The following is a 27333-nucleotide window of genomic DNA, read 5'->3' on the forward strand; positions in this document are numbered from 1 at the left end:
AATACGTGGAGAATATACATGGAACTGACAAAATAAAGGAAACACTTGAGTAAATGAGGGATACCAAAGTATATTGAAAGCAGGTGCTTCCACACAGGTGTGGTTCCTGAGCAATTAAAACATCCCATCATGCTTAGGGTCACGTATCAAATTGCCCAGTTGTGTGTTATTTTGGCTACCAAGCTAGAAGACATCTCTGTGACTTTGAAAGAGGGGTCTCAAAGGAACACAGCATGTTTAGAAAAACAGAGAATGTGTATCACTAGATCTCAACCCAGTGGAACACTAATGGGAGGTTCTGGAGCGATGCCAGAGACTGCGTTTTCCACCACCATCAACAAAACACCAATATGGAATTTCTCGTGGAAGAATGGTGTCGTATCCCTCCAATAGAGTTCCAGACTGGTAGAATCTGCCAAGACACATTGAAGCTGTTCTGGGGGGCACGTGGTGGCCCAATGCCCTATTAAAACACTGGTTGGTGTTTCCTTTATTTTGGCAGTTGCCTGTACATCTTCATTTCATCATGACCCAGCACCCAGCGTTTCCCAAACTCGGTCCTGGGGGACTCCAAGGGATGCACGTTTTGGTTTTTGCCCAAGCACTACACAGCTGATTCAAAAAACCCTAGCTTGATGATGAGTTGATTATTTGAATCTGTTGTGCTAGGGGGAAAAACCCTAGCTTGATGTTGAGTTGATTATTTAAATCTGTTGTGGTAGGGGGAAAAACCCTAGCTTGATGATGAGTTGATTATTAGAATCTGTTGTACTAGGGAAAAAACCCTAGCTTGATGATGAGGTGATTATTAGAATCTGTTGTGCTAGGGGAAAAACCCTAGCTTGATGATGAGGTGATTATTAGAATCTGTTGTGCTAGGGGGAAAACCCTAGCTTGATGATGAGGTGATTATTAGAATCTGTTGTGCTAGGGCAAAAACCCTAGCTTGATGATGAGGTGATTATTAGAATCTGTTGTACTAGGGCAAAAACCCTAGCTTGATGAGTTGATTATTATAATCTGTTGTGCTAGGGGGAAAAACCCTAGCTTGATGAGTTGATTATTAGAATCTGTTGTGTTAGGGCAAAAACCCTAGCTTGATGATGAGGTGATTATTAGAATCTGTTGTGCTAGGGGAAAAACCTAGCTTGATGAGTTGATTATTTGAATCTGTTGTGCTAGGGGGAAAAACCTAGCTTGATGATGAGGTGATTATTTGAATCTGTTGTGCTAGGGGGAAAAACCCTAGCTTGATGATGAGGTGATTATTTGAATCTGTTGTGCTAGGGGGAAAAACCTAGCTTGATGATGAGGTGATTATTTGAATCTGTTGTGCTAGGGGAAAAACCCTAGCTTGATGATGAGTTGATTATTAGAATCTGTTGTGCTAGGGGGAAAAACCCTAGCTTGATGAGTTGATTATTAGAATCTGTTGTGCTAGGGGGAAAAACCCTAGCTTGATGAGTTGATTATTAGAATCTGTTGTGCTAGGGGGAAAAACCCTAGCTTGATGAGTTGATTATTAGAATCTGTTGTGCTAGGGGGAAAATCCCTAGCTTGATGATGAGTTGATTATTTGAATCTGTTGTGCTAGGGGAAAAAACCCTAGCTTGATGATGAGTTGATTATTAGAATCTGTTGTGCTAGGGGGAAAATCCCTAGCTTGATGATGAGTTGATTATTAGAATCTGTTGTGCTAGGGGGAAAACTAAATGTTGTCCCGAGGACCGAGTTAGGGAAACGCTTCACCACACCTCTACCAAACATAATAGTTTTATTTTGATTTAACCAAGTAGGACTCATTGAGGTTAGAAACCTCTTGCCTGGGTGACCTGGCAAGACGGCAAAACAGGGAAATAGCAGCGTGTACATAACATGTTTCAAAAAATACAAATACATAAACAATATTAAACTGTAGCTATCAAAAACATTGTCTTAAAAACCGGGAAGGACACTTAACTCCCCAAACTTGAATATCTTTTGAAGCATGTTCCAGAATGAAGGGGAATTCTGGGGGAAAAAATCTTGTTTCCCCATATCAGTTCTAGACTTAGGAACAGACAAGGACGGCAGCGACTGAACGAAGACTGTATTGAGTGACTGACCTGGTCAGGAAGGAACAGAGACACAAAAGGGGCTGCCTTATCAATGCTTTCTATTTACACAAAAGTGCACCAGTGTGTTTGCACCATGGAGAGAGAGGTCCATTGCACCAGGCCATACAAATCACAGTGATGGGTGAGAGAAGTATCTGGCATTGGTGATACATCTTAAAAGCACCATGATACACTGTGTCCAGAGTTCAGGTACTTGCTAAGGCCTGCATATAGGCACTATAATCCAGCACCGATAACAAAGTGCTTTGAACAAGATCCTTTCTGACTAACATTGAAAAACAAGTTTTGTTCCTAAAAGAAAAACCCAATTTCAACTTCAGTTCTCTGGTGAAGTTATCAATGTGCTGTTTAAAATTCAGCTTTTCTTCTAACCAATTCCCAAGATACTTATAGGTGACCTTATCAGTTTCCTGACTTTTTAGAGTTGAAATCTGCAAGTGACTCCATGTGTCTACTTTCAAAGAGAAAACCCGTTCCTTGCATTAAGCACAAGTTTAAATTCAAACAGCATCAAAAGCCACCTGTAAATCCTGAAAAGCCTTCAAGATGTGCTAGAATAAATCATTCTGTCATCAGCATAGAGTCTTCGCTGTGTCATTTATATGCATTGTAAAAAAGGATCAGACCTAAAATTGAACCCTGGGGAAATGAGCCTTTGAAGCTCAGATGTATTACCCTCTGTGCTACACACTGCATTCTGTCAGAAAGGTCGTTTTGGAACCAATCCAATGCTTCAACCCTTAAACCAACCTTTTTTTGTCAGGGATTGGTCAACAAAGGCCTTTGATAAGTCAATAAAAAATTAAACACAGTGATGTTTCTTGTCCTGAGCATCTAGGATATCACCTACAACCTTAGTTACTGCAGTAATTGTACTATGCTTGGCTCTAAAACCCGACTGGAATTTAGATCAAATTAGATATTATACAGAAAGTCTTTCAATTGTGAGTTCAACCAGGTTTTCCAAAGATGTTTCCAGTGCAGACAGTTTACAAACGGGACTATAGTTATCCAACGTTATCCAATTGACCCGCACAACACATTGCCTGAATACATCAATCGAACAAGATGTATAAGGGTGACTGACGTAAGCTACTTTCCAGACATTTGGAATCGTATCACTCGCCAATGAAAGCTTGAATATATGCGTGAGAAGGACAGCAAAGATCTCTGCACCAATTTGGGGAAAAGAAATGTTACATTGGTCCGGGCCGGCCGATTTCTTAATATTAATAGATTTGAGCGTCATTACGATTTCTGAAAGTGTATTCTCGGTAAAATGAAGTAGATAACCTTAGGCCGGCTTCCGGAGTTGGAAACCTTCTCAAACTCTCTATATGAACGAAGAAAATAAACATGCAAATATGCTTATCTTTATTTATAAAGTACTGTCTATTTGCAATCCATTATATCGTCGCAGTTACAGCACAGCTTGTGCGGCCTTACGCATTAAGTAGTCTCCAATAACGCATTGAACATCTTCAATCGACCATTTCTCGATATCTAATGAGTTTTAGTAATGGATATCTAGCAAATTGACCCACACAACATATTGTCTGAATATATCAATCGACTAAGATGCTTAATTTATATTCTCTTTATTTCACATACATTGCAATGACCCATTTACATTCAGCCATATATTCAGATACCACAACAGAAGCACTGATAACATATTAATAAGATCACATTTATTTCCATTTTCATGTCCCAAAAATGTGTGCATTGGCTCTGAATGGCAGTGCGTGAGCTTGAATGGAAGACTGAAGAAACACCTCAACATTCCAACACAGGGCATACTATCCACAGGGAATATGGACTTCGGTGTACTCTAAATGTGTGACTCTCTTATCTTAAAATCAACATGTAATCATTGCGCGTAAAGTTTACCAAGTACATGTCCTACCCATTCCAGTGCGTGCCAGGGACGCACCAAATTTCTGTAAATACTGCTTTTCACTCCGTTGGCCTACTCTGCGCAATTGGTGCCCCGTGGGTAATGACAACATTGGGAACTCAAGAACTCATTTATAGTTCCAAAATGCATGCGTAATTGATTACAGCAAGTCGTTTCATAGAGTAAGTGAATTATGTCTGGTGGATGCACTGTGAATCTTCAGGTGCCATTCCGGGTAGACCCGGTATTGCGGGAAGATCCGGTCTGTCAATAAAGGATAGTCGACATTGTGTGGTGTCTAGAACATTCAAGGGAATAACCCCTTGGTTGTCGTCGTGTGTTACACGTGTGTTGCACGTCCCCGTAAACGTACGTATTGTACAGGCTTTGGAGATGGCTGGTGAGGAAATTCTCCAAAACAAATCCTTCAGCATCTTTCTGAATTCTCGTCGCATGAGACAATACAGAACTGGGTTCAAGCAGCTATTGGCATGCGCGAGGCACACAGTCACCGGGAATACATAGGTGTGGACCAAATAGTAGGATTTATCCCAATTGACAGCGTTAAATTTCACCAATACACCCCAGAATGTGATGGCGTGATTTGGCATCCAGCAAAGAAAGAAGGAGAGGACGACGATAGTGACAGATTTGGTCACCCTCGACCTCCTTTTGGGGTGGTTGTTGTTCATGCTCCTCAGACGGATAAACCGTAAGAGCATCAGATAGCAGACGGACACTATCAGCATGGGTATGACGAACGCTATGATGATTTTTTGGAGATGATAGAGCGCGAGCCAGTCATGTCCCTCAGGGAACCTGATGAGGCAGAGCTTCTCCCCGGCCACTACGGTCACTGAGGAGAAAATGGTAGTGGGTGCTGTGGCAATGGTTGCGGAGACCCACAGCACCGCGCACACCAATTTCACCGAACACGACCTCTGTCTCGACCGGTTCTTCAGAGCCGAGGCGACAGACCAGTATCTGGTCACACTCATAGCAGTCAGAAAGAACACGCTAGCGTACATGTTCATAACTGTTACGGAAAGGATGATTTTACACATGGCGTCTCCAAACGGCCAGCTGAAGTCCAGTGCGGTGTCCACTGCCCAGAACGGCAGAGTCAACACAAACTGGAAGTCCGTCACTGCCAAGTTGATGATGAAAAAGTTAATACTCGATTTCTTCCGGCCCTGTTTTAACCTCATTAGGAAAAAGACTAACAAGTTCCCAATTAACCCTACCGCGCACACAATGGAGTAAACAACGGAGATGATTATCCTTAGAATCGGAGTGCCGTCCGCGGTCACGTCAATATCCTCCAGACTGCCGAATTTGTCATCATCCATTAAAGTCCTGTTCAATGCCAAAATCCCGCTGTGGTTGAGTAGCTCGCCCATCCTCACAGATAAGAATGCAACACCAGTGCTTCTACTAGCATCAGGTCGCTTCTCGATGGCCTATCACAGAATAGTCCTCGCGCTCCATACAACTGAGTGCTTATTTTAGCTGTTCATTTTATGTAATTGAAGCTTGTATGATAAAAGTTATCGTGTCTTACAGTCCTGTATAACGCCGCAATCAATGTGAAACTTTGCATCTTGACTGGAGTCTTATACAGGTGCGTAGTCGTGCGTGTTCACAGCGCCTGCCCCTGCATCGCGTGGATTGGTCGTTTGAGACATGATGGACCTTTCTGTGATGGACCTTTCTGTGATGGACCTTTGTGAATAAACTGCTGATAGGTCTCGACAAAAATATGAATTTTCAGATACCAAAATAAAATAAGTTACACTATATGTATAAAAGAATGTGGACACCCCTTCAAATGAGTGGATCCAGCTATTTCAGCCACACCCTTTGCTGACAGGTGTATAAAACTGAGCACACAGCCATGCAATCTCCATAGACAAACATTGGCAGTAGAATGGCCTGAAGAGCTCAGTGAATTTCAATGTGGATGCCATCTTTCCAACAAGTCAGGTCGTCAAATTTGGAAATGTCTAGGAGCATTAACGGCTCAGCTGGGAAGTGGTAGGCCACACAAGCTCAAAGAACAGCACCACCGAATGCTGAAGCGCATAAAAATCGTCTGGCCTTGGTTGCAACACTCAATACCGAGTTCCAAACTGCCTCTGGAAGCAACATCAGCACATGAACTGGAGCTTCATGAAATGGGTGTCCATGGCAGAGCAGCCACACACAAGCCTAAAATCACCATGCGCAATGCCAAGAGTCAGCTGGAGTGGTATAAAGCTCGCTGCCATTGGATTCTGGAGCAGTGGAAACACGTTCTCTGGAGTGATGAAACATGCTTCACCATCTGGCAGTCGGACAGACTAATCTGGGTTTGGTGGATGCGAGGAGAATGCTACCTGTCCCAATACATAGTGCCAACTGTAAAGTCTGGTGGAAGAGGAATAATGGTTTGGGGCAGTTTTTCATGGTTCAGGCTAGGCCTCTTAGTTCCAGTGAAGGGAAAACTTAATGCTACAGAAAACAATGACATTCTAGACAATTCTGTTCTTCCAACTTTGTGGCAACAGTTTGGGAAAGGCCCTTTCCTCTTCCAGCATGACAATTCCCCCATACACAAAGCGAGGTCCATACAGAAATGGTTTGTTGATCGGTGTGGAAGAACTTGACTGGCCTGCACAGAGCCCTGACCTTAACCACATTGAACACCTTTGGGATGAATTGGAACGCTGACTATGGGGAATCTCTATTCGTCCAACATCAGTGCCCAACCTCACTTATGCTCTTGTGGCTGAATGGAAGCAAGTCCCTGCAGCAATGTTCCAACATCTAGTAGAAAGCCTTCCCAGAAGAGTGGAGGCTGTTATAGAAGCAAAGGGGGACCAACTCCATATCAATGCCCATGATTTTGGAATGAGATGTTTGATGAGCAGGTGTCCACATAGAGTACTTGTTTATTATATATATATATATATATATATATACACACACATACATATATATACACATATATACACACACACATACATACACAGCAATGTATCGGAGGAAACACCATACACCTGGCGACGGTGTCAGCGTGCTTGCGCGTGCTTGCGCCCCGGCCCGCCACAGGAGTCGCGATGGGACAGGCTGCGTCGTCCATGGGGTCTCCCGGTCGCGGCGGGCTGCTGTTTTTATATGGGGAAAAAAGGTCCCTGACATTTAACAAAATTTAATGAATTATGGGAGATTATTTACTTGACCATTCGCCAATACTTTATGGTTTGAATAGGACCAAAATAGTGTGGCAAAACAATGAAATAGTTGTTCCTCCCTTGGGCACGAAAGAATACCAAAAACTCCCCCTAGTCTAGCCTACTCATATCGGTTTCCTTACCGGCTTTAACATGGCAGACATGACATTTTACAAGTCTTTTTCCTTCTTCATTCTAACGTATTTTTCCTTCTTCATTCTATGACATTTCCATATTTATTCTCGACATTTTGTGCCAAACTGACCGCCCTCTTCCGCTAGAGGGGGCAACATGATGGCTCAACCAACAGTAGATCAGCGAAGGACTATTATGGGGAACGTGTCAATCTTGTTCCACGGAGGATGGTGTGTCTGCGGGTTTTTGCTCCTCCTTTGTACTCGATTAATTAAGGTCACTGATTAGTAAGGAACTCCCCTCACCTGGTTGTCTAGGTCTTAATTGAAAGGAAAAACAAAAACCCAGGATAGGCCCTAGGAGGAATGAGTTTGACACATAATTTCCATAGGGGGATACACAGTATTCTGAGCTCCAAGATGAAAGTATCATTTTCAAAGGAAACATAATGCAATTGATAAGTCGTGTTTATGATTTCTTTGGAGTTTGGGGCTCCTCACAGTGCATAATGCACACAGGTCCCGTTATACATTGGTGCTCTGCGCAGTAACCATGCGAACGAGATTATACAGTAGGCTAAAGTGTCGCTGTAGGCATAATGTATACAAGCAATATTATTTAATATGGTGTTACAATCGTAATATTAGCCTTTAATTGCGTGTCGGGAAGCCTATTTGACATCCGGTTAAATGTGTCAATTCGATTTTCCTCAACTATCCCACTTTATTTACAATTGCACACCATACGTATTTTTATTTTAACAGGCAATCCAAATAATTTAATGTCATAGTTTCCCCATCACCTACCATCCCCTGGACTACTACTGAAAGGCATTCTATTCTCTCAAGTCCACCCACTAAACTGTATCGGAGAGGGAGGTTCTTCAGCAAAGTTTGGCTTGTTAGGGAAAGTTCCTAACTGTCAGGGCTGTCGAAGGGGCCTTGATGGAAGAAAGGAGGACATCGTCTTGTCAGCAAACAACACTTACAGTTTACAATTCTTGGAACGCAAAAGACGCGTGTGAAAATCACTGAGGAAGGATACAACGTCGTACAGAAGTTAATTAAGTTTATATCGCCGGCGTCACGCTTTCTATGTCTAAAGTACATGGTTCTAGCGGGATATAAGTGTTTCACTACAAAATTGAAAGTGTTTGAAATGACAGTCGGTACAGTGAGGATAAAGCATAATAACATATTGTCTTTCTTTACCTTCCAACAAGATGATTTACTTACACTGCGGACTTGCACAACCTTTCTCTCCAATTTACTTTTTGGTTGCAGCGGGGATCTTGGCGATGTTTAACAACAGTAAAACGTTTGGATTTGAACAAGAGACGGGTAAGCCAGCCTCTTAAAATCAATGAATCATTCGTCTGACATATAACGGTACTTTTATTTTAAATAGTTTTATGCAATAGTTCAGCTATGCTGGCATTTTAAAATGTCAGTAACAAGGGGACCTCTGCAGACTATTGGCAACTGCTCAGCTCCACATAGACTGAACTCACACACACATAGCCTAGCGATGTGACTGATCTCCGCAGCCTCAACTCACACACACATAGCCTAGCGATGTGACTGATCTCCGCAGCCTCAACTCACACACACATAGCCTAGCGATGTGACTGATCTCCGCAGCCTTCACACACACATAGCCTAGCGATGTGACTGATCTACGCAGCCTCAACTCACACACACATAGCCTAGCGATGTGACTGATCTCCGCAGCCTCAACTCACACACACACAGCCTAGCGAGCAACCTCAACTCACACACACATAGCCTAGCGATGTGACTGATCTCGCAGCCTCAACTCACACACACATAGCAGCCTTTGACTGACACTCAACTCACACACAGACTAGTGATGTGACAGACTAGCCAGCGATGTGACTGATCTCCACAGTGATGTGACTGATCTACGCAGCCTCAACTCTCACACACACAGCCTAGCGATGTGACTAATCTACGCACCCTTTACACACACAGACTAGTGATGTGACTGATCTACGCAGCCTCAACTCATGCAAACATAGCCTAGCGATGTAACTGATCTACGCAGCCTTTACACACACAGCCTAGCGATGACTGATCTATGCAAGCAGTTCACTTGGGAAATATTGACACTTATAAAGGTTATGTTTTCCCATTTTATGCATTGAATGAGGTGCCGAAATCCCATGAGCACATGACTCAAAACAGACGTGATGTTCCCAGGCTATACCTATTTCCAGCTTGTATGAGAACAGCTACAGTATTTCAGGGTTTTTTCCCCCCACCAGAGAGATGCATAATTGAGCCGCCTCTAACGCTTCAGGCCATGCTTAAAATTCTAGTAGCCTAGCTGTAGTTTGCTACCCAAAACTTTACTTGGGTCATGCCTGAATATGTCATATAAACACGCTCATGCTTACCTACTGTGTCTGTACCTCACAGTGATAGTCACATTCATTCCACTAGTCAATTTAAACTGCCCTGCAAACAACATGAGTGAATGGCATCAGGATTAATTGTGTTGAGTTCTTTAAAGTATTGGCTCCCGTTAGTCCAATAACTCATGCTGTGTTAGGATCAGTGGAGGCTGCTGAGGGGAGGACGCCTCATAATAATGGCTGGGACAGAGCGAATGGAATGGCATCAAACCATGTACTTGATGTATTTCGTACCATTCCACCTAATCCATTCCAGTCATTACCACAAGCCGTCCTCCCTATTAAGGTGCCATCAACCTCCTGTGTTTAGGATACTAGATATAGTAGTTAACCTAAAGTTGGCCTCTGAGCTGAAGTGTCTTGGTGTGAGAAAAAAGGGGGGTTGATTTAAAAAAAGAATATCAGTACTACACTTACTTTTGAACAAATATTCCAGTTGCGCATCTCTCTCTTTCTCTCCCCCCTTCTCTCTCTCCTTCACCCCTTCTCTCTCTCCTTCACCCCTTCTCTCTCCTTCCCCCCTTCTCTCTCCTTCACCCCTTCTCTCTCTCCTTCACCCCTTCTCTCTCTCCTTCCCCCCTCTCTCTCTCCTTCACCCCTTCTCTCTCTTCCCCTTCCCCTTCTCTCTCTCCTTCACCCCTTCTCTCTCTCCTTCACCCCTTCTCTCTCTCCTTCACCCCTTCTCTCTCTCCTTCACCCCTTCTCTCTCCTTCCCCTTCTCTCTCTCCTTCACCCCTTCTCTCTCTCCTTCACCCCTTCTCTCTCTCCTTCCCCTTCTCTCTCCTTCTCCTTCTCTCTCCCTTCTCTCTCTTCTTCACCCCTTCTCTCTCTCCTTTCTCTCTCTCCTTCACCCCTTCTCCCTCTCCTTCATCCCTTCTCTCTCTCCTTCACCCCCTTCTCTCTCTCCTTCACCCCTTCTCTCTCTTTCTCTCCCCCCTTCTCTCTCTCCTTCACTCCTTTCCCCTTGGTCTCCCTGTGTTCTGTATCAGCCTTAGTGAACAAGGGAAAGGCCTTCCATAAGCAGTCTAGATACACCCTTGGGCTGTTTGACACTCTACCGTCCATACAAATCAACCTTAGCGAGTGCTCTGGGGAGCCACGGCTAAGTGTAATCGGTTTGCGAGGCGATGGACTGACACAGGGGAGATAGCTTGGTACTGCAGCAGTGGCATTTGGGATGGCGCTTGACACTACTGGTGGGCACTGTCCTCTATCAAAGGATTCAACAGTCTCAGGGTTGGCATAACACATTCCCTGTGAGAGCAACTCTTAACACCCCAAATCAAAGAAAAAACAATCACTACCCTTCACCTCCTATATACCTCCACCGCATCTCACCCATTCAAATCAGCTCCCTGTTTACTCCTGTGAGACAGACTGGTCTGACTTTTGAAGTGAAACCCGTTCTGAATTACTCTTTGAATTTTAGGCAGAAATAAAGATGGCTTACAGATCTTTCTGTTAGGTCTGTGTTTTATAGAAAGGATTAGTGCTGTTTTTATTCTCCTCTCCTTTGTGATGAATACATTTGTCACTGTCATAGCTTTTCAGGTAAAGAGATGAGAAAGTCATGTTAAACAGTATACATTCCTGAAGGTAGTAGTATAGAGATATACAGTTATATTGCCATGGAGATTCAGACATGGAAAACCAGTGCTTTGATGAAGCCACTTTCACTATTCATTTAGCGTAATAGTTAATTGTGAATACACTCTGACTGCCTATGTAACTACTACCATTTGAATACACTGTGACTGCCTATGTAACTACTACCATGTGAATACACTGTGACTGCCTATGTAACTAATACCATGTGAATACACTGTGACTGCCTATGTAACTACTACCATGTGAATACACTGTGACTGCCTATGTAACTACTACCATGTGAATACACTGTGACTGCCTATGTAACTACTACCATGTGAATACACTGTGACTGCCTATGTAACTACTACCATGTGAATACTACTGTGACTGCCTATGTAACTACTACCATGTGAATACACTGTGACTGCCTATGTAACTACTACCATGTGAATACACTGTGACTGCCTATGTAACTACTACCATGTGAATACACTGTGACTGCCTATGTAACTACTACCATGTGAATACACTGTGACTGCCTATGTAACTACTACCATGTGAATACACTGTGACTGCCTATGTAACTACTACCATGTGAATACACTGTGACTGCCTATGTAACTGCTAGCATACTACTAGGGCACCACTAGCATACTACTAGGGCACATCTAGCATACTACTAGTGCACATCAAGCATACTACTAGGGCACATCAAGCATACTACTAGGGCACCACTAGCATACTACTAGGGCACATCTAGCATACTACTAGTGCACCACTAGCATACTACTAGGGCACCACTAGCATACTGCTAGGGCACATCTAGCATACTACTAGGGCACATCAAACATACTACTAGGGCACATCTAGCATACTGCTATTGCACATCTAGCATACTACTAGGGCACCACTAGCATACTACTAGGGCACATCTAGCATACTACTAGGGCACCACTAGCATACTACTAGGGCACATCTAGCATACTACTAGGGCACCACTAGCATACTACTAGGGCACATCAAGCATACTACTAGGGCACATCTAGCATGCTGCTATTGCACATCTAGCATACTACTAGGGCACATCTAGCATACTACTAGGGCACATCAAGCATACTACTAGGGCACATCTAGCATACTGCTATTGCACATCTAGCATACTACTAGGGCACCACTAGCATACTACTAGGGCACATCTAGCATACTACTAGGGCACATCTAGCATACTACTAGGGCACATCAAGCATACTACTAGGGCACATCTAGCATACTGCTATTGCACATCTAGCATACTACTAGGGCACCACTAGCATACTACTAGGGCACATCTAGCATACTACTAGGGCACATCAAGCATACTACTAAGGCACATCTAGCATACTGCTATTGCACATCTAGCATACTACTAGGGCACCATTAGCATACTACTAGGGCACATCTAGCATACTACTAGGGCACATCTAGCATACTGCTATTGCACATCTAGCATATTGCTATTGCGCATCTAGCATACTACTAGGGCACATCTAGCATACTACTAGGGCACATCTAGCATACTACTAAGGCACATCTAGCATCCTGCTATTGCACATCTAGCATACTACTAGGGCACCACTAGCATATGATTAAAGTGCTGTGAGGTGCATGCTGCTATTAAAATTCATACCGTTCTTTGAACGGTGCTTGTGTGCGCGCGTACGTTTCTGTCTGCGTGTAAGTGAGGGCCTTAAGCCTCATCCGATCATTGAAGGTGGCACAGCGGGCCAGCACGCCGCCGATCACCGTGATGATGCCCCCCTGCCAGGATCCGGGTGTAGGCAGACGTAGTGTAGGAGAGTACAGCAGACTGATCGACACTCCAGTCAGCTTCTATAGTAACCCGAAGCCCTAGTTAGTTAGCGCCCGTTGTGAGACCTCATCCACGACTCCACATGACTATTGCCTGCCATTGGTGGATACTGGGTCACATGCTCATCCTCAAGTAAAAAAGACAGACATACTGTAGTCATATTCAACCCCTGTTTAAATGATGGATAGTGTATGTGTGCCTTGTGCAGATGGAACTGGTTACAGCTTGCCAAGTTTGTTTACAACCTCACAGTCAATTAGTAGACAGCATGTTTTTATTTTCTCTCCCAACCAGAGAGCTTTCTACAGGGGCTTCCGCAGTACGAGGTCGTTCACCCCTACCGAGTGGACGCCAAAGGTCACTTCCTGTCCAACTTTGTGTCTCACCGCGTCAGCCGGGTACAGCGGAGGGAAGCCCAGGGGGAACCAGGAAACCCTACACGGGTGTTCTACCAGTTGCAGCACGGTGGCCACAATCTGCACTTCAACCTCACCCTCAACCCACACCTGCTGGCTCCTGGCTTCCTGACTGAGCGAAGGTACGGTGGCATGGAGGGGGCCAAAATACGCAGCCATGGCCCTTCGCTGTGCCACTTTATCGGGGACGTGTGGGACCAGGCAACCATGAAGGGGAGGGCGGCTATAAGCACTTGTGACGGCCTGGTGAGTGAGAGGGGGAGATAGACCGTCACTGCTAACCTACTGAGACCGTCACTGCTAACCTACTGAGACCGTCACTGCTGACCTACTGAGACCGTCACTGCTAGACCTACTGAGACCGTCACTGCTGACCTACTGAGACCGTCACTGCTGACCTACTGAGACCTACTGCTGACCTCACTGCTGACCTACTGAGACCGTCACTGCTGACCTACTGAGACCGTCACTGCTGACCTACTGAGACCGTCACTGCTGACCTACTGAGAGACTGCTGACCTACTGAGACTGCTGACCTACTGAGACCGTCACTGCTGACCTACTGAGACCGTCACTGCTGACCTACTGAGACCGTCACTGCTGACCTACTGAGACCGTCACTGCTGACCTACTGAGACCGTCACTGCTGACCTACTGAGACCGTCACTGCTGACCTACTGAGACTGTCACTGCTGACCTACTGAGACCTGTCACTGCTGACCTACTGAGACTGTCACTGCTGACCTACTGAGACTGTCACTGCTGACCTACTGAGACCGTCACTGCTGACCTACTGAGACTGTCACTGCTGACCTACTGAGACCGTCACTGCTGACCTACTGAGACCGTCACTGCTGACCTACTGAGACCGTCACTGCTAACTGCTAACCTACTGAGATATCTTTTTACTTTCACATCCTAAAGGGTCATGCAAAACGTTTAACTTCTAGAACTTCTCTGTTCCTAGGGTAACAAGTCAAAGTAGAAATACAATTGATCAAAAACATAATGTTGATCGATGCCAATGATTGGTCCTAGCCCGTTTTTGTTTTCCGCTTTGGTTCTGTGCATGAGACTGGATAAAAAAGTGTTTGCTAAATTGAATATATTATTGTCATTATACAAAACCAAAGAAGATTTATTACATTTTTAGGTGAAATTGTAAATGACGATTCATTAGAGGTGTATTTAATTCCTCTAGCTCTGATAAAAATATGCTAATGCTTTGCAATAAGCAGTAAGTACTACTGTATAATGTTGTATGCCACACTGGCTTCAACTTAGTTTCAATCTTTAAACACACGTCTGAACAGATGATGTTTAAGTTTTATTTTTTATAGTTGTCTCTGAAGTCATTACGTGCTGTTGGCCTCATTCCTGCTCTGTTAGTGTAGTTATATTATTAGATTGCACCATCCATGGAAAACCAGTGACTGGTTGGTGAAGGGACCTGTGAGCTGTGCTTGAGAGGATGCGTTTGACATCACAAGTGTTAGAGCAGCTTTCATCTAAAATCAGGCTGGATGTCATCGATGACATGTGGGTGTGAAAAACATCATCATGCTTCCATGAACAGAACAAGCGATGGAGCCTGTGTTGTGTTTACGCATGATCAATTTACCTCTCATTGTCTTACCTATCCACTAGTGTAGGTCACTCAAACTGAATCATAAAGCATGTGTTCCCTGTCACATCTGTGACCGCTGTCCACATACCACCTCTCCTCTGATACCTCTCACCACATTCTACCTCTCCTCTTTGTTCACTGTCACATCCCATCTATCCTCCGTGATTGCTGTCCACGTCCCATCTCTACTTTGTGACTGCTGTCCATGTCCCATCTCTCCTCTGTGATTGCTGTCCACGTCCCATCTCTCCTCTGTGATTGCTGTCCACATCCCATCTCTCCACTGTGACTGCTGTCCACGTCCCACAATATCATACTGTTCCATTATTACTGTATTCCTTTCTCCCTACAAGCCCTATCCAACAACATCATACTGTTCCATTATTACTGTATTCCCTTCTCCCTACAAGCCCTATCCAACAACATCATACTGTTCCATTATTACTGTATTCCTTTCTCCCTACAAGCCCTATCCAACAACATCATACTGTTCCATTATTACTGTATTCCTTTCTCCCTACAAGCCCTATCAACAACATACTGTTCCATTATTACTGTATTCCCTTCTCCCTACAAGCCCTATCCAACAACATCATACTGTTCCATTATTACTGTATTCCTTTCTCCCTACAAGCCCTATCCAACAACATCATACTGTTCCATTATTACTGTATTCCTTTTTACTCCCTATCAACAACATCATACTGTTCCCTGTATTCCTTTCTCCCTACAAGCCCTATCAACATCATACTGTTCCATTATTACTGTATTCCTTTCTCCCTACAAGCCCTATCAACATCATACTGTTCCATTATTACTGTATTCCTTTCTCCCTACAAGCCCTATCAACAACATACTGTTCCCTTTCTCCCTACAAGCCCTATCAACAACATCATACTGTTCCATTATTACTGTATTCCTTTCTCCCTACAAGCCCTATCAACAACATCATACTGTTCCATTATTACTGTATTCCTTTCTCCCTACAAGCCCTATCAACATCATACTGTTCCATTATTACTGTATTCCTTTCTCCCTACAAGCCCTATCAACAACATCATACTGTTCCATTATTACTGTATTCCTTTCTCCCTACAAGCCCTATCAACAACATCATACTGTTCCATTATTACTGTATTCCTTTCTCCCTTTCTAATAATATATCTCTCAATTTCTGCCTTTTTTCCATTTGTTCTAGAAATTCAAACATTTGCATGCAAACCTAAACATTTGTGATACTTCTAAGTTTAAGTGACTGTAAATGCTTGTTTTCCCCACAATAAGGGACTTTTGGCCAAAGGGGAAACTTTCTCAGAGTATCCTCTTAAATGTCCATGTTCTTGAACAGTCGACTTCTAGTTGAATCCAAGGTGTATATACTGTATAGTGAATCTGTCCTTTTAAACTCTTTGAACCTGGGGGAGGGGGACTTACTGGACTGGAAATGTTGTTTCTTTAAAATGATAGCAATTGGATATATTGAGGAGATCGACGGGCTCCAGACCCACAGCGTATCATTTGGCACAATGCCACATCTCGCTCTAAGTTCCACAGCTACGGCTGAGCCAGAAGCCCAGAGGCCAGACTGCTGGGTTGAAGACTGTCATAAGTCTAAATCATTGTTGCGGAGCATTCGCGATTTAGCCATTATAGTTATGACTCAATTTCAGTTGGTGCGTTTTCTCTCATATGTCCTTGTTTTGCTCCCAAAGGGAAGGGAAAATAATCACATGATAAATCCCAAGATAACTTGTGTTTATGTAATACTGTAAGCTAATGGCACATTTTCATGAAGCTGATTGCATTTATTTCTCTCTGAAGCAATTTTGACCCATCTCTCACCCAGTAGAATGTGGTAACTGTATTCTTCCCTTATCAAAGCAGTTGTGATCCCTTGTTCTCCCAGTAGAATGTGCTGTGTTCTTCCCATATCAAAGCAGTTGTGATGATCCCTTGTTCTCCCAGTAGAATGTGCTGTGTTCTTCCCATATCAAAGCAGTTGTGATCCCTTGTTCTCCCAGTAGAATGTGACTGTGTTCTTCCCATATCAAAGCAGTTGTGATGATCCCTTGTTCTCCCAGTAGAATGTGCTGTGTTCTTCCCATATCAAAGCAGTTGTGATCCCTTGTTCTCCCAGTAGAATGTGCTGTGTTCTTCCCATATCAAAGCAGTTGTGATCCCTTGTTCTCCCAGTAGAATGTGCTAACTGTGTTCTTCCCATATCAAAGCAGTTGTGATCCCTTGTTCTCCCAGTAGAATGTGCTGTGTTCTTCCCATATCAAAGCAGTTGTGATCCCTTGTTCTCCCAGTAGAATGTGCTGTGTTCTTCCCATATCAAAGCAGTTGTGATCCCTTGTTCTCCCAGTAGAATGTGCTAACTCTATTCTTCCCATATCAAAGCAGCTGTTCTCTTTCTACCCAAACAATGTGCTTGCTTAGGACTGTATTTTTTGTATTAATAAAGCATTTCTGACCAACTTTCTCCCTGTACAATAGGATCACTATATTTCTCATATACTGTAGAATACATTTTGACCTCACTTTCACCCCATAGAATGTCCTTGCTTAGGACCATTTAAATAAATCAAATAATAATAAAGCAATTCTGACGCCCTTTCTCCCTGTACAATATGATCACTATGTTTTCTCATAACAAAAGCAATACTGACCTACCTCCCTCTGTAGACTGGGCTGTTCAAGCTGTCCCAGGAGGAGTTCTTTATCCGGCCATTGGAGCGGTCTAGTGATGAGTTGACGGCACCACAAGTCCACATTATCTACAAGCGCCACACCTCCCCCACCCAAAGCCAGTTGGTACAGCCCATCTCTGGAGACCATACCACCAACGGTACCTGTGGGGTAAAAGGTGAAGCCTCCCGTCGTGACCTGGCATCACACACTCCATTATAGAGGCCTTAGAGGATGTGGCTGTTCCAATACTTTAAAGATGCACCTTTCCTTCCCTTCCTTGAATTAATCACCAATCTCACAAGGTCGGATTGGACAAAACAAAGATCCCACTTCTGACAACAACTGATTTTACATGTCAGATCCAACCAAACCCATCCAGATGGTGCCAGATCAGTCATGCTTTAGGCAAGGGAGGATGCATTTTCTAAGTATTCAAACAGGGCCGATGCACGGAGCGATCCCTATCCCAACCTGGATCTATCACACATACACATACACTGTACACACACACACACACTGAATTCCACTCTCTAGAGGTGGAGGAAGACAGCCTAGGAACAGTTGGGCTGGTAATGGGGCCTGTTTGAAATACCAGGAGCCTTAATTAAGCCCTGAAACACATTGCCGGATGAAATATCCGAGAGGCAGTATTATGCAAGAGAGATATGTAAATATGCCATTAGGAATTCATTGCAGGCCCCGGGACTTGAACTATTTTGAAAATAACTCTTTCGAACTCACTTGAACGTGCACTTCACTGGAGTCTTGGTTGACTTCACCCACAGGGAATAGGTCAAGAGAATTGTTGGAATATCCTGCAGATGGCTGGGGATGCTAGAGAGAACCAGGAAAGATCATCTGGCTTACCAGGCATTTTAGGAGGGAAATAAAACCTCTTCCACCAGACTGTAAACTTCTGTCTCAAGCATGCATAAAATCCCCACTTCCTCTCTCACAGGGTTAAGCGTGCATAACGCTCACTTCAATTCCCTCAAGACATTTAGAAAAGACTGAATTGTCTCTGTTGTATGTTTCTTTATAGAGTACATGTTATGTTCAACACAATGCATCAGTGTGTACTGTGTAGGGTTCTAACGCTGTTGCCACTTAGCTGACTCTTCATACATATGATGTACAGTTTTGGATAAATTCACTATTGACTACAGTTGGTGTAACTGACCTGATCAAACACATAACATGTTTTACATAAACATCCCCATAAACATCCCTTACTAATATATGGTGTAACAAAGTTCAAACCAATCAAGGATAACACAAAACAAGTCTGACTTATTCCATGCTATTTTTAAACACAATACTAAAGCTACAACTCTACAACCACAATATTTGTCATGGCTCCGCCCTCAGATCCTGCTGCAGCGTTGGAACGTGTGGAGAGGCAACGGGAGCGCTGGGAGAGACGCCAGCGGAGGAAGAGGAGGATACGCCAGCGTTCCATCAGCAGGGAGAAGTGGGTGGAAACGCTGGTGGTGGCCGATTCCAAGATGGTGGAGTACCACGGCACCAAGGGCGTGGAGAGCTACGTACTGGCTGTCATGAACATCGTAAGTGTCTGCTAGCCGTCTGTACTGGCTGTCATGAACATCGTAAATGTCTGCTAGCCGTCTGTACTAACTGTCATGAACATCGTAAGTGTCTGCTAGCTGTCTGTACTGGCTGTCATGAACATCGTAAATGTCTGCTAGCCGTCTGTACTGGCTGTCATGAACATCGTGTCTGCTAGCCGTCTGTACTGGCTGTCATGAACATTGTGTCTGCTAGCCGTCTGTACTGACTGTCATGAACATCGTGTCTGCTAGCCGTCTGTACTGGCTGTCATGAACATCGTGTCTGCTAGCCGTCTGTACTGACTGTCATGAACATCGTGTCTGCTAGCCGTCTGTACTGACTGTCATGAACATCGTAAGTGTCTGCTAGCTGTCTGTACTGACTGTCATGAACATCGTACGTATCTGCTAGCCGTCTGTACTGACTGTCATGAACATCGTGTCTGCTAGCCCTCTCTGTCTCACTGGGTTTTCTTTTGGTAGGGTGTCAGCAACACCAACGTTGTGGGTTTGATTCATGAACATCGTACTGGGTGTCATCTGCTAGCCGTCTGCCCTTTCTTTTACAGTGCAAACTGTCATGAACATCCATCCCAGTCTGCTTATAGTTCCCTAACTTGATTTCTGTCTCACTGGGTTTTCTTTTGGTAGGGTGTCAGCAACACCAACGTTGTGGGTTTGATTCCCACTATTACCAAATATGGGCTAGTGTGCTGGGTGTCAGCTGGAAGTAGCCTTTGGTCGGCTGAAATGCCCTTTCTTTTATTTCCAGTGCAAACTTCTTGACCCTACTCTAAATCCATCCCATGTCCTAAGCCCTCATGTTATAGTTCCCCATGTCCTGTAGAACTCAGGTTTCAATCTCTCCTTAACTTGATCTCCTTTTCCTGTAGCCCTCATCCCTCTCTTCTCTACTTCCCCATTAGCCCTCATCCCTTCTTTGCTTCCCCATGGTAGGCTGCAGCCTTCCCATGTCCAGTAATTCTGTTGTCACTGTCCTGTGTCATCCATCTTTTTTATGCTCCTTCCCCATGTCCTGACATCCATCTCTTTTATCGCTCCTTCCCCATGTCCTGTAGCCCTCATCATCTCAAAACTTCCCATCTTGGCTGGGTCAATCACCTCCTTCCCCATGTCCTGTAGCCCTCATCCATCTTTTTTATCACTCCTTCCCCATGTCCTGTAGCCCTCATCCATCTCTTTTATCATTCCTTCCCCATGTCCTGTAGCCCTCATCCCTCTCTTATTGCTCCTTCCCCATGTCCTGTAGCCCTCATCCATCCTTCCCCATGTCCTGACATGTCCTTCCCCATGATTTATCTCTTTTATTCCTTCCCCATGTCCTGTAGCCCTCATCCATCTCTTTTATTGCTCCTTCCCCATGTCCTGTAGCCCTCATCCATCTCTTTTATCGCTCCTTCCCCATGTCCTGTAGCCCTCATCCCTCTCTCCTTCCCCATGTCCTGTAGCCCTCATCCTCTCTTTTTCGCTCCTTCCCCATGTCCTGTAGCCCTCATCCATCTCTTTTATCGCTCCTTCCCCATGTCCTGTAGCCCTCATCCCTCTCTTTTATCGCTCCTTCCCCATGTCCTGTAGCCCTCATCCCTCTCTTTTATCACTCCTTCCCCATGTCCTGTAGCCCTCATCCCTCTTTTTTTATATATATATATATTTTTATTTTCCAAATGACTACAACTTCCTGTGCACTGACCCTTGTGTTTTTAGCACTTCCTGGACGGAGGCCAGACCAAGTCATCTGACCTCGTCCTCGCTCTAAGGCTGTTGAGCGCATTAGGAAACTTTTTTCCAAAACACAGTAACTGTTGGGTCCGGCTGCAGCTGTCAAGGAGGACTAGCACAGGACGGTGTATCAGGAAAGGGGATTTCAATAACAGAGCTCCCCTGGCTTCACCGGATCAAGTGGACAATAAGAAAAAGAGGAAACACACATTATCCTCCACATCCTCTCAGGTGTCTTGTTTTCAGCCCTGCAAACCTCTGCTTTGAACTCCACAGCCTCCTGTTATTGTGTCAAGGGAGACTGTAGTGATCATACAGTGAGTGAAGCGCACTTCCACGGTAACGGAATTACACTGAGACTCCGATTTTTTACTTTTAAAATATATACCAAACAAAAACCATTTGATTTTCAAAGTAAAAAAACAACTCTTATGCTGCACAACTACTTTTAACAATTTCCACTGAACATTTTACAAAAACACATTGCCAATCCTTGCGCTTAGAGTTCTATGGTTTGTTAAACTTTGAAATCAATCGTTTTTGTTTAGTATACAGTCGTGGCCAAAACTTTTGATAATGACACAAATATTAATTTTCAACAAAGTCTGCTGCGTCAGTTTGTATGATGGCAATTTGCATATACTCCAGAATGTTATAAAAAGTGATCAGATAAATTGCAATTACTTGCAAAGTCCCTCTTTGCCATGCAAATGAACTGAATCCCCCAAAAACATTTCCACTGCATTTCAGCCCTGCCACAAAAAGACCAGCTGACATCATGTCAGTGATTCTCTCGTTAACACAGGTGTGAGTGTTGACGAGGACATGGCTGGAGATCACTTTGTCATGCTGATTGAGTTCAAATAACAGACTGGAAGCTTCAAAAGGAGGGTGGTGCTTGGAATCATTGTTCTTCCTCTGTCAACCATGGTTACCTGCAAGGAAACATGTGCCGTCATCATTGCTTTGCACAAAAAGGGCTTCACAGGCAAAGATATTGCTGCCAGTAAGATTGCACCTAAATCCACCATTTATCGGATCATCAAGAACTTCAAGGAGAGCGGTTCAATTGTTGTGAAGAAGACTTCAGGACGCCCAAGAAAATCCAACAAGCACAAGGACCGTCTCCTAAAGTTGATTCAACTATGAGATCGGGGCACCACCAGCACAGAGCTTGCTCAAGAATGGCAGCAGGCAGGTGTGAGTGCATCTGCACGCACAGTGAGGGGAAGACTTTTGGAGGATGGCCTGGTGTCAAGAAGGGCAGCAAAGAAGCCACTTCTCTCCAGGAAAAACATCAGGGACAGACTGATATTCTGCAAAGGGAACAGGGATTGGACTGCTGAGGACTGGGGTAAAGTCATCTTCTCTGATGAATCCCCTTTCCGATTGTTTGGGGCATCCGGAAAAAAGCTTGTCCGGAGAAGACAAGGTGAGCGCTACCATCAGTTCTGTGTCATGCCAACAGTAAAGCATCCTGAGACCATTCATGTGTGGGGTTGCTTCTCAGCCAAGGGAGTGGGCTCACTCACAATTTTGCCTAAGAACACAGCCATGAATAAAGAATGGTACCAACACATCCTCCGAGAGCATCTTCTCCCAAACATCCAGGAACAGTTTGGTGATGAACAATGCCTTTTCCAGCATGATGGAGCACCTTGCCATAAGGCAAAAGTGATAACTAAGTGGCACGGGGAGCAAAACCGATATTTTGGGTCCATGGCCAGGAAACTCCCCAGACCTTAATCCCATTGAGAACTTGTGGTCAATCCTCAAGTGGCGGGTGGACAAACAAAAACCCACAAATTCTGACAAACTCCAAGCATTGATTATGTAAGAATGGGCTGCCATCAGTCAGGATGTGGCTCAGAAGTTAATTGACAGCATGCCAGGGCAGATTTCAGAGGTCTTGAAAAAGAAGGGTCAACACTGCAAATATTGACTCATGTAATTGTCAATAAAAGCCTTTGACACTTATGAAATGCTTGTAATTATACTTCAGTATTTCATAGTAACATCTGACAAAAATATCTAAAGACACTGAAGCAGCAGACTTTGTGGAAATTAATATTTGTGTCATTCTCAAAACTTTTGTCCACGACTGTACATTTTAACGTGAAAATTCTGAGTTTCCTAATTCTGTTACCATGGAATTGCCCCGAAGCAAAACAAACAGAGATGTCATCATCTTCCTCGGGAGATGCAGGAGCTTTCCATTGTCTAAGTGTGTTGACTAGACTAGTGTGAGGACGGCCATGTTGAAACTCATTAAAAGGGTGAAGAAAGATGGTATTTCGACAGCTCTCATGTGATACTGTCCGTCTGTCTTCTGTGGGATGCTGTCCTCAAACTACATTGACATGCAGGATAACAGAGTATTTAAATATTCCCAAAAGTTATAATAGTGTTTTGGGTGAAATGAAATGCAGCTAGTGAGAGAGCAATGTGTCTCGATGATGATCTAAACTACTGGTCTTTTTATTCTCGGCATTACAACGACAGATACATTGGCAGTGTGCAGTTTCACTTCAAAACGCCTTTCATGTTGGGAACAGTTTGGACCGTACCTAGTATGATAGACCAGTTGTTTCAGTCGGGTACATGGCAGCAGGCACAATGCCTATTTGAGTTCCAGTGCAGTGCTATTTGTTCAGCTATGCGTTTCATCTCTTTTATACTGAAGGCTTTCCCTGCCTTCGGCAGTGGAGCAAGTACTGGGACTCGGGGACAAATAGCATTTATGATGAAAGAGTCCCTTCATACATTGTGCTGGTGATATGCTGTCTGCAATGTCACTATGACGAAGCCCTGCCTGCAGAGTTAGAAGTTGGTTTGACACCAACAAGGGACGGTCATGGATTCCAATGTGACCAATGTCAGGATCATTTTTGAAAAAACGTTCACACAAAGTCAAAGTAAATATTGAAAAAAAATGTACGTTCATATTGTTTCCACGGAGGGGATCCCGATTTGACCAATGTCAGGGGAATTCTTTCAAATCACTGAAACTCAGTTCATAATATCAGCTCAGCTCAAAAGTCCCAATATTATTCAATACCCACATAAGGTTGCGGTTTGGTGTGGCTTTGTAAAGTTCACTGGACCAACTTTTGGTCCTAAATCAGACGAAGTAGGCCTATAATTTGATACGTTTGACCACCACTGTAAGTATTGGTAATGACTCATTTTCTCATGCGTGAAATCCAAAAGCTTTGGTCCATGACCACAATGCATCACTCTGACCAATGATGACTCAATGGAGAAGGTAAATATTACTCTGTGTTGTTGTGAACAGATCAGAACACATCCTAACACATTAAAAACCTTTATATAGAGCACACATCTATGTTGTAAAGGACATACTAAGGCATTATACACTGCTTTATTTTAGGGCTGTTCCTGGAGAGCAACTGTCCTGTAGGTTTTCACTCCAACCCTGTTCCTGGAGAGCTACTGTCCTGTAGGTTTTCACTCCAACCCTGTTCCTGGAGAGCTACTGTCCTGTAGGTTTTCACTCCAACCCTGTTCCTGGAGAGCTACTGTCCTGTAGGTTTTCACTCCAACCCTGTTCCTGAGAGCTAGTCCTGGAGAGCTACTGTCCTGTAGGTTTTCACTCCAACCCTGTTCCTGGAGAGCTACTGTCCTGTAGGTTTTCACTCCAACCCTGTTCCTGGAGAGCTACTGTCCTGTAGGTTTTCACTCCAACCCTGTTCCTGGAGAGCTACTGTCCTGTAGGTTTTTCCAACCCTGTTCCAACCCTGTTCCTGGAGAGCTACTGTCCTGTAGGTTTTCACTCCAACCCTGTTCCTGGAGAGCTACTGTCCTGTAGGTTTTCACTCCAACCCTGTTCCTGGAGAGCTACTGTCCTGTAGGTTTTCACTCCAACCCTGTTCCTGGAGAGCTACTGTCCTGTAGGTTTTCACTCCAACCCTGTTCCTGGAGAGCTACTGTCCTGTAGGTTTTCACTCCAACCCTGTTCCTGGAGAGCTACTGTCCTGTAGGTTTTCACTCCAACCCTGTTCCTGGAGAGCTACTGTCCTGTAGGTTTTCACTCCAACCCTGTTCCTGGAGAGCTACTGTCCTGTAGGTTTTCACTCCAACCCTGTTCCTGGAGATCTACTGTCCTGTAGGTTTTCACTCCAACCCAACCCTGTTCCTGGATTAGCTGAATCTGGTTAGTTACAGCTCCAACCCTGGTCCTGGAGTGAAACCTACAGGAGGGTGGCTCTCCACCCTGTTCCTGGAGCTACAGGGTCCTGTCCAGGAGGTTTTCACTGAAAACCTCCAGGAGGGTGGCTCTCCAGGAACAGGGTCCTGGAGTGAAAACCTACAGGAGGGTAGCTCTCCAGGAACAGCACCTGATTCTAAAACCTACAGGACAGTAGCTCAGGAACAGGGTTGGAGTGAAAACCTACAGGAGGGTAGCTCTCCAGGAACAGGGTTGTTAAAAACCTACAGGAGGGTAGCTCTCCAGGAACAGGGTTGGAGGTGAAAACCTACTGGAGGGTAACTCTCCAGGAACAGGGTTGGAGTGAAAACCTACAGGAGGGTAGCTCTCCAGGAACAGGGTTGGAGTGAAAACCTACAGGAGGGTAGCTCTCCAGGAACAGGGTTGGAGTGAAAACCTACAGGAGGGTAACTCTCCAGGAACAGGGTTGGAGTGAAAACCTACAGGAGGGTAGCTCTCCAGGAATAGGGTTGGCTCGCCCTGCTTTATGTCTATGTCATTACAATGTGTGGCGCTTGTTCAAGGTTCATCAGTTCCTATGCTGCAGTGTGAGACACCACCTTACTGGATAGGTCTAGCTTTGACAGCTACAAGTGGTTGTCTACCAACAGCTTCAAAATTATCCACACAATTCATTAGATGGATCACTTCAAGACAAGCCGTCCTGAACGCGTCTATTTTGAACGTCTGCTTCTTTCCGTCAGATAGGTCCGCTATTTTATCACACTCCAAGTCAGAACAGGAAAGGTGTCAGCATTGGGTCCTTGACTTCTAAACATAACGAGGACTAAGTAACCCTGAAAGAGTTAGGGCTGATTTAAACCAGTCTTAAAGTATAAGTAACCCTGGAAGAGTTGGGGCTGATTTAAACCAGTCTTAACGTATAAGTAACCCTGGAAGAGTTGGGGCTGATTTAAACCAGTCTTAACGTATAAGTAACCCTGGAAGAGTTAGGGCTGATTAAACCAGTCTTAACGTATAAGTAACCCTGGAAGAGTTAGGGCTGATTAAACCAGTCTTAATGCATTACCCAGCACTTGGCTCAAACACATTATTAGTCTGATGCCGACTGCCTCCCTCCTCCTGGAGAAGGGAAGCAGTTCTTAGTGAAAATGAGCTCTCACTTTCTATTTAACCAGGCACCCTAGCACCCGTTCAGTGAGCCTCCTGAGCCCCTACTTAATGTAGGACTAGAAACATAAAGCCAGCATGTGTGTGTGTATTACAATGTGACCTGAAAACTGAGGTGTGTGTGTGGGCGGCTGCCTCCAAGATGTTGCTAATCAGCCCGGGTGAAAGCTGCTGCTGCTACTGCAATGGTTGTTTGTTGTTACCAGAGAATCAAAGGAACCCTTAATTCACTACAACAGCTTGAGAGATAAGAGGGAGCAAGGGATGGATGAAAGGAATGAGGAGAGGGAGGGAAGGAGTGTGTGTGTAGAGCTTTTCCAAATACCTAAAGGAAAAAATGTATCATACCCTCCTGAACGAGGTAATTGTGTAGTTCAGATAACCTGGCCATCTGTCTCCTAAACCTCAACTGGAAAGATGGAACATGTTAATGCTGTAATCTGCAGAAGTGAGACCCATGGATGTTGTTTTCTGCATCACATTGTTGCTTTGGAGAATTGTGAGCAGGGAACAGAAAGTTTATTTTTATTTTTTATTTTTAAATCTTAAAAAAAAAAAAATGACCCCCTTTTTTCTCCCCAATTTCGTGGTATCCAATTGTTAGTAGCTACTATCTTGTCTCATCGCTACAACACCCGTACGGGCTCGGGAGAGACCAAGGTTGAAGGTCATGCGTCCACAGGAGTCGCTGGTGTGCG

At 44.3% G+C, this 27333-nt stretch overlaps 2 protein-coding genes across 2 annotated transcripts in view; one reads left to right on the plus strand and one right to left on the minus strand.

Annotated features, from left to right (window-relative positions):
- Window positions 1–3683: 3683 nt before the first annotated feature.
- On the minus strand, window positions 3684–5726 carry LOC112241258 (relaxin-3 receptor 1-like). Its single transcript, XM_024409396.2, has one exon. It carries the CDS (start codon window positions 5412–5414, stop codon window positions 4206–4208), a length of 1209 nt encoding a protein of 402 aa, XP_024265164.1. The 5' UTR covers window positions 5415–5726; the 3' UTR covers window positions 3684–4205.
- Window positions 5727–8220: 2494 nt separating this feature from the next.
- The window catches only part of LOC112264251 (A disintegrin and metalloproteinase with thrombospondin motifs 12), a 160798-nt gene continuing 141685 nt past the window's right edge, over window positions 8221–27333 (plus strand). Inside the window, 4 exon segments of the mRNA XM_042315279.1 lie at window positions 8221–8701; window positions 13529–13896; window positions 17963–18143; window positions 19337–19533. Of these exon segments, the coding sequence (XP_042171213.1) occupies window positions 8659–8701; window positions 13529–13896; window positions 17963–18143; window positions 19337–19533 (789 nt within the window). The 5' untranslated portion in view covers window positions 8221–8658.

Source organism: Oncorhynchus tshawytscha, unplaced genomic scaffold, assembly GCF_018296145.1.
Source record: "Oncorhynchus tshawytscha isolate Ot180627B unplaced genomic scaffold, Otsh_v2.0 Un_contig_2941_pilon_pilon, whole genome shotgun sequence".
NCBI classification, from domain to species: domain Eukaryota; kingdom Metazoa; phylum Chordata; class Actinopteri; order Salmoniformes; family Salmonidae; genus Oncorhynchus; species Oncorhynchus tshawytscha.

Excerpts from the sequence above, each read along its gene's own strand:
- LOC112241258 (XM_024409396.2), bottom strand. The coding sequence starts at position 5,414 with ATGGGCGAGCTACTCAACCACAGCGGGATTTTGGCATTGAACAGGACT.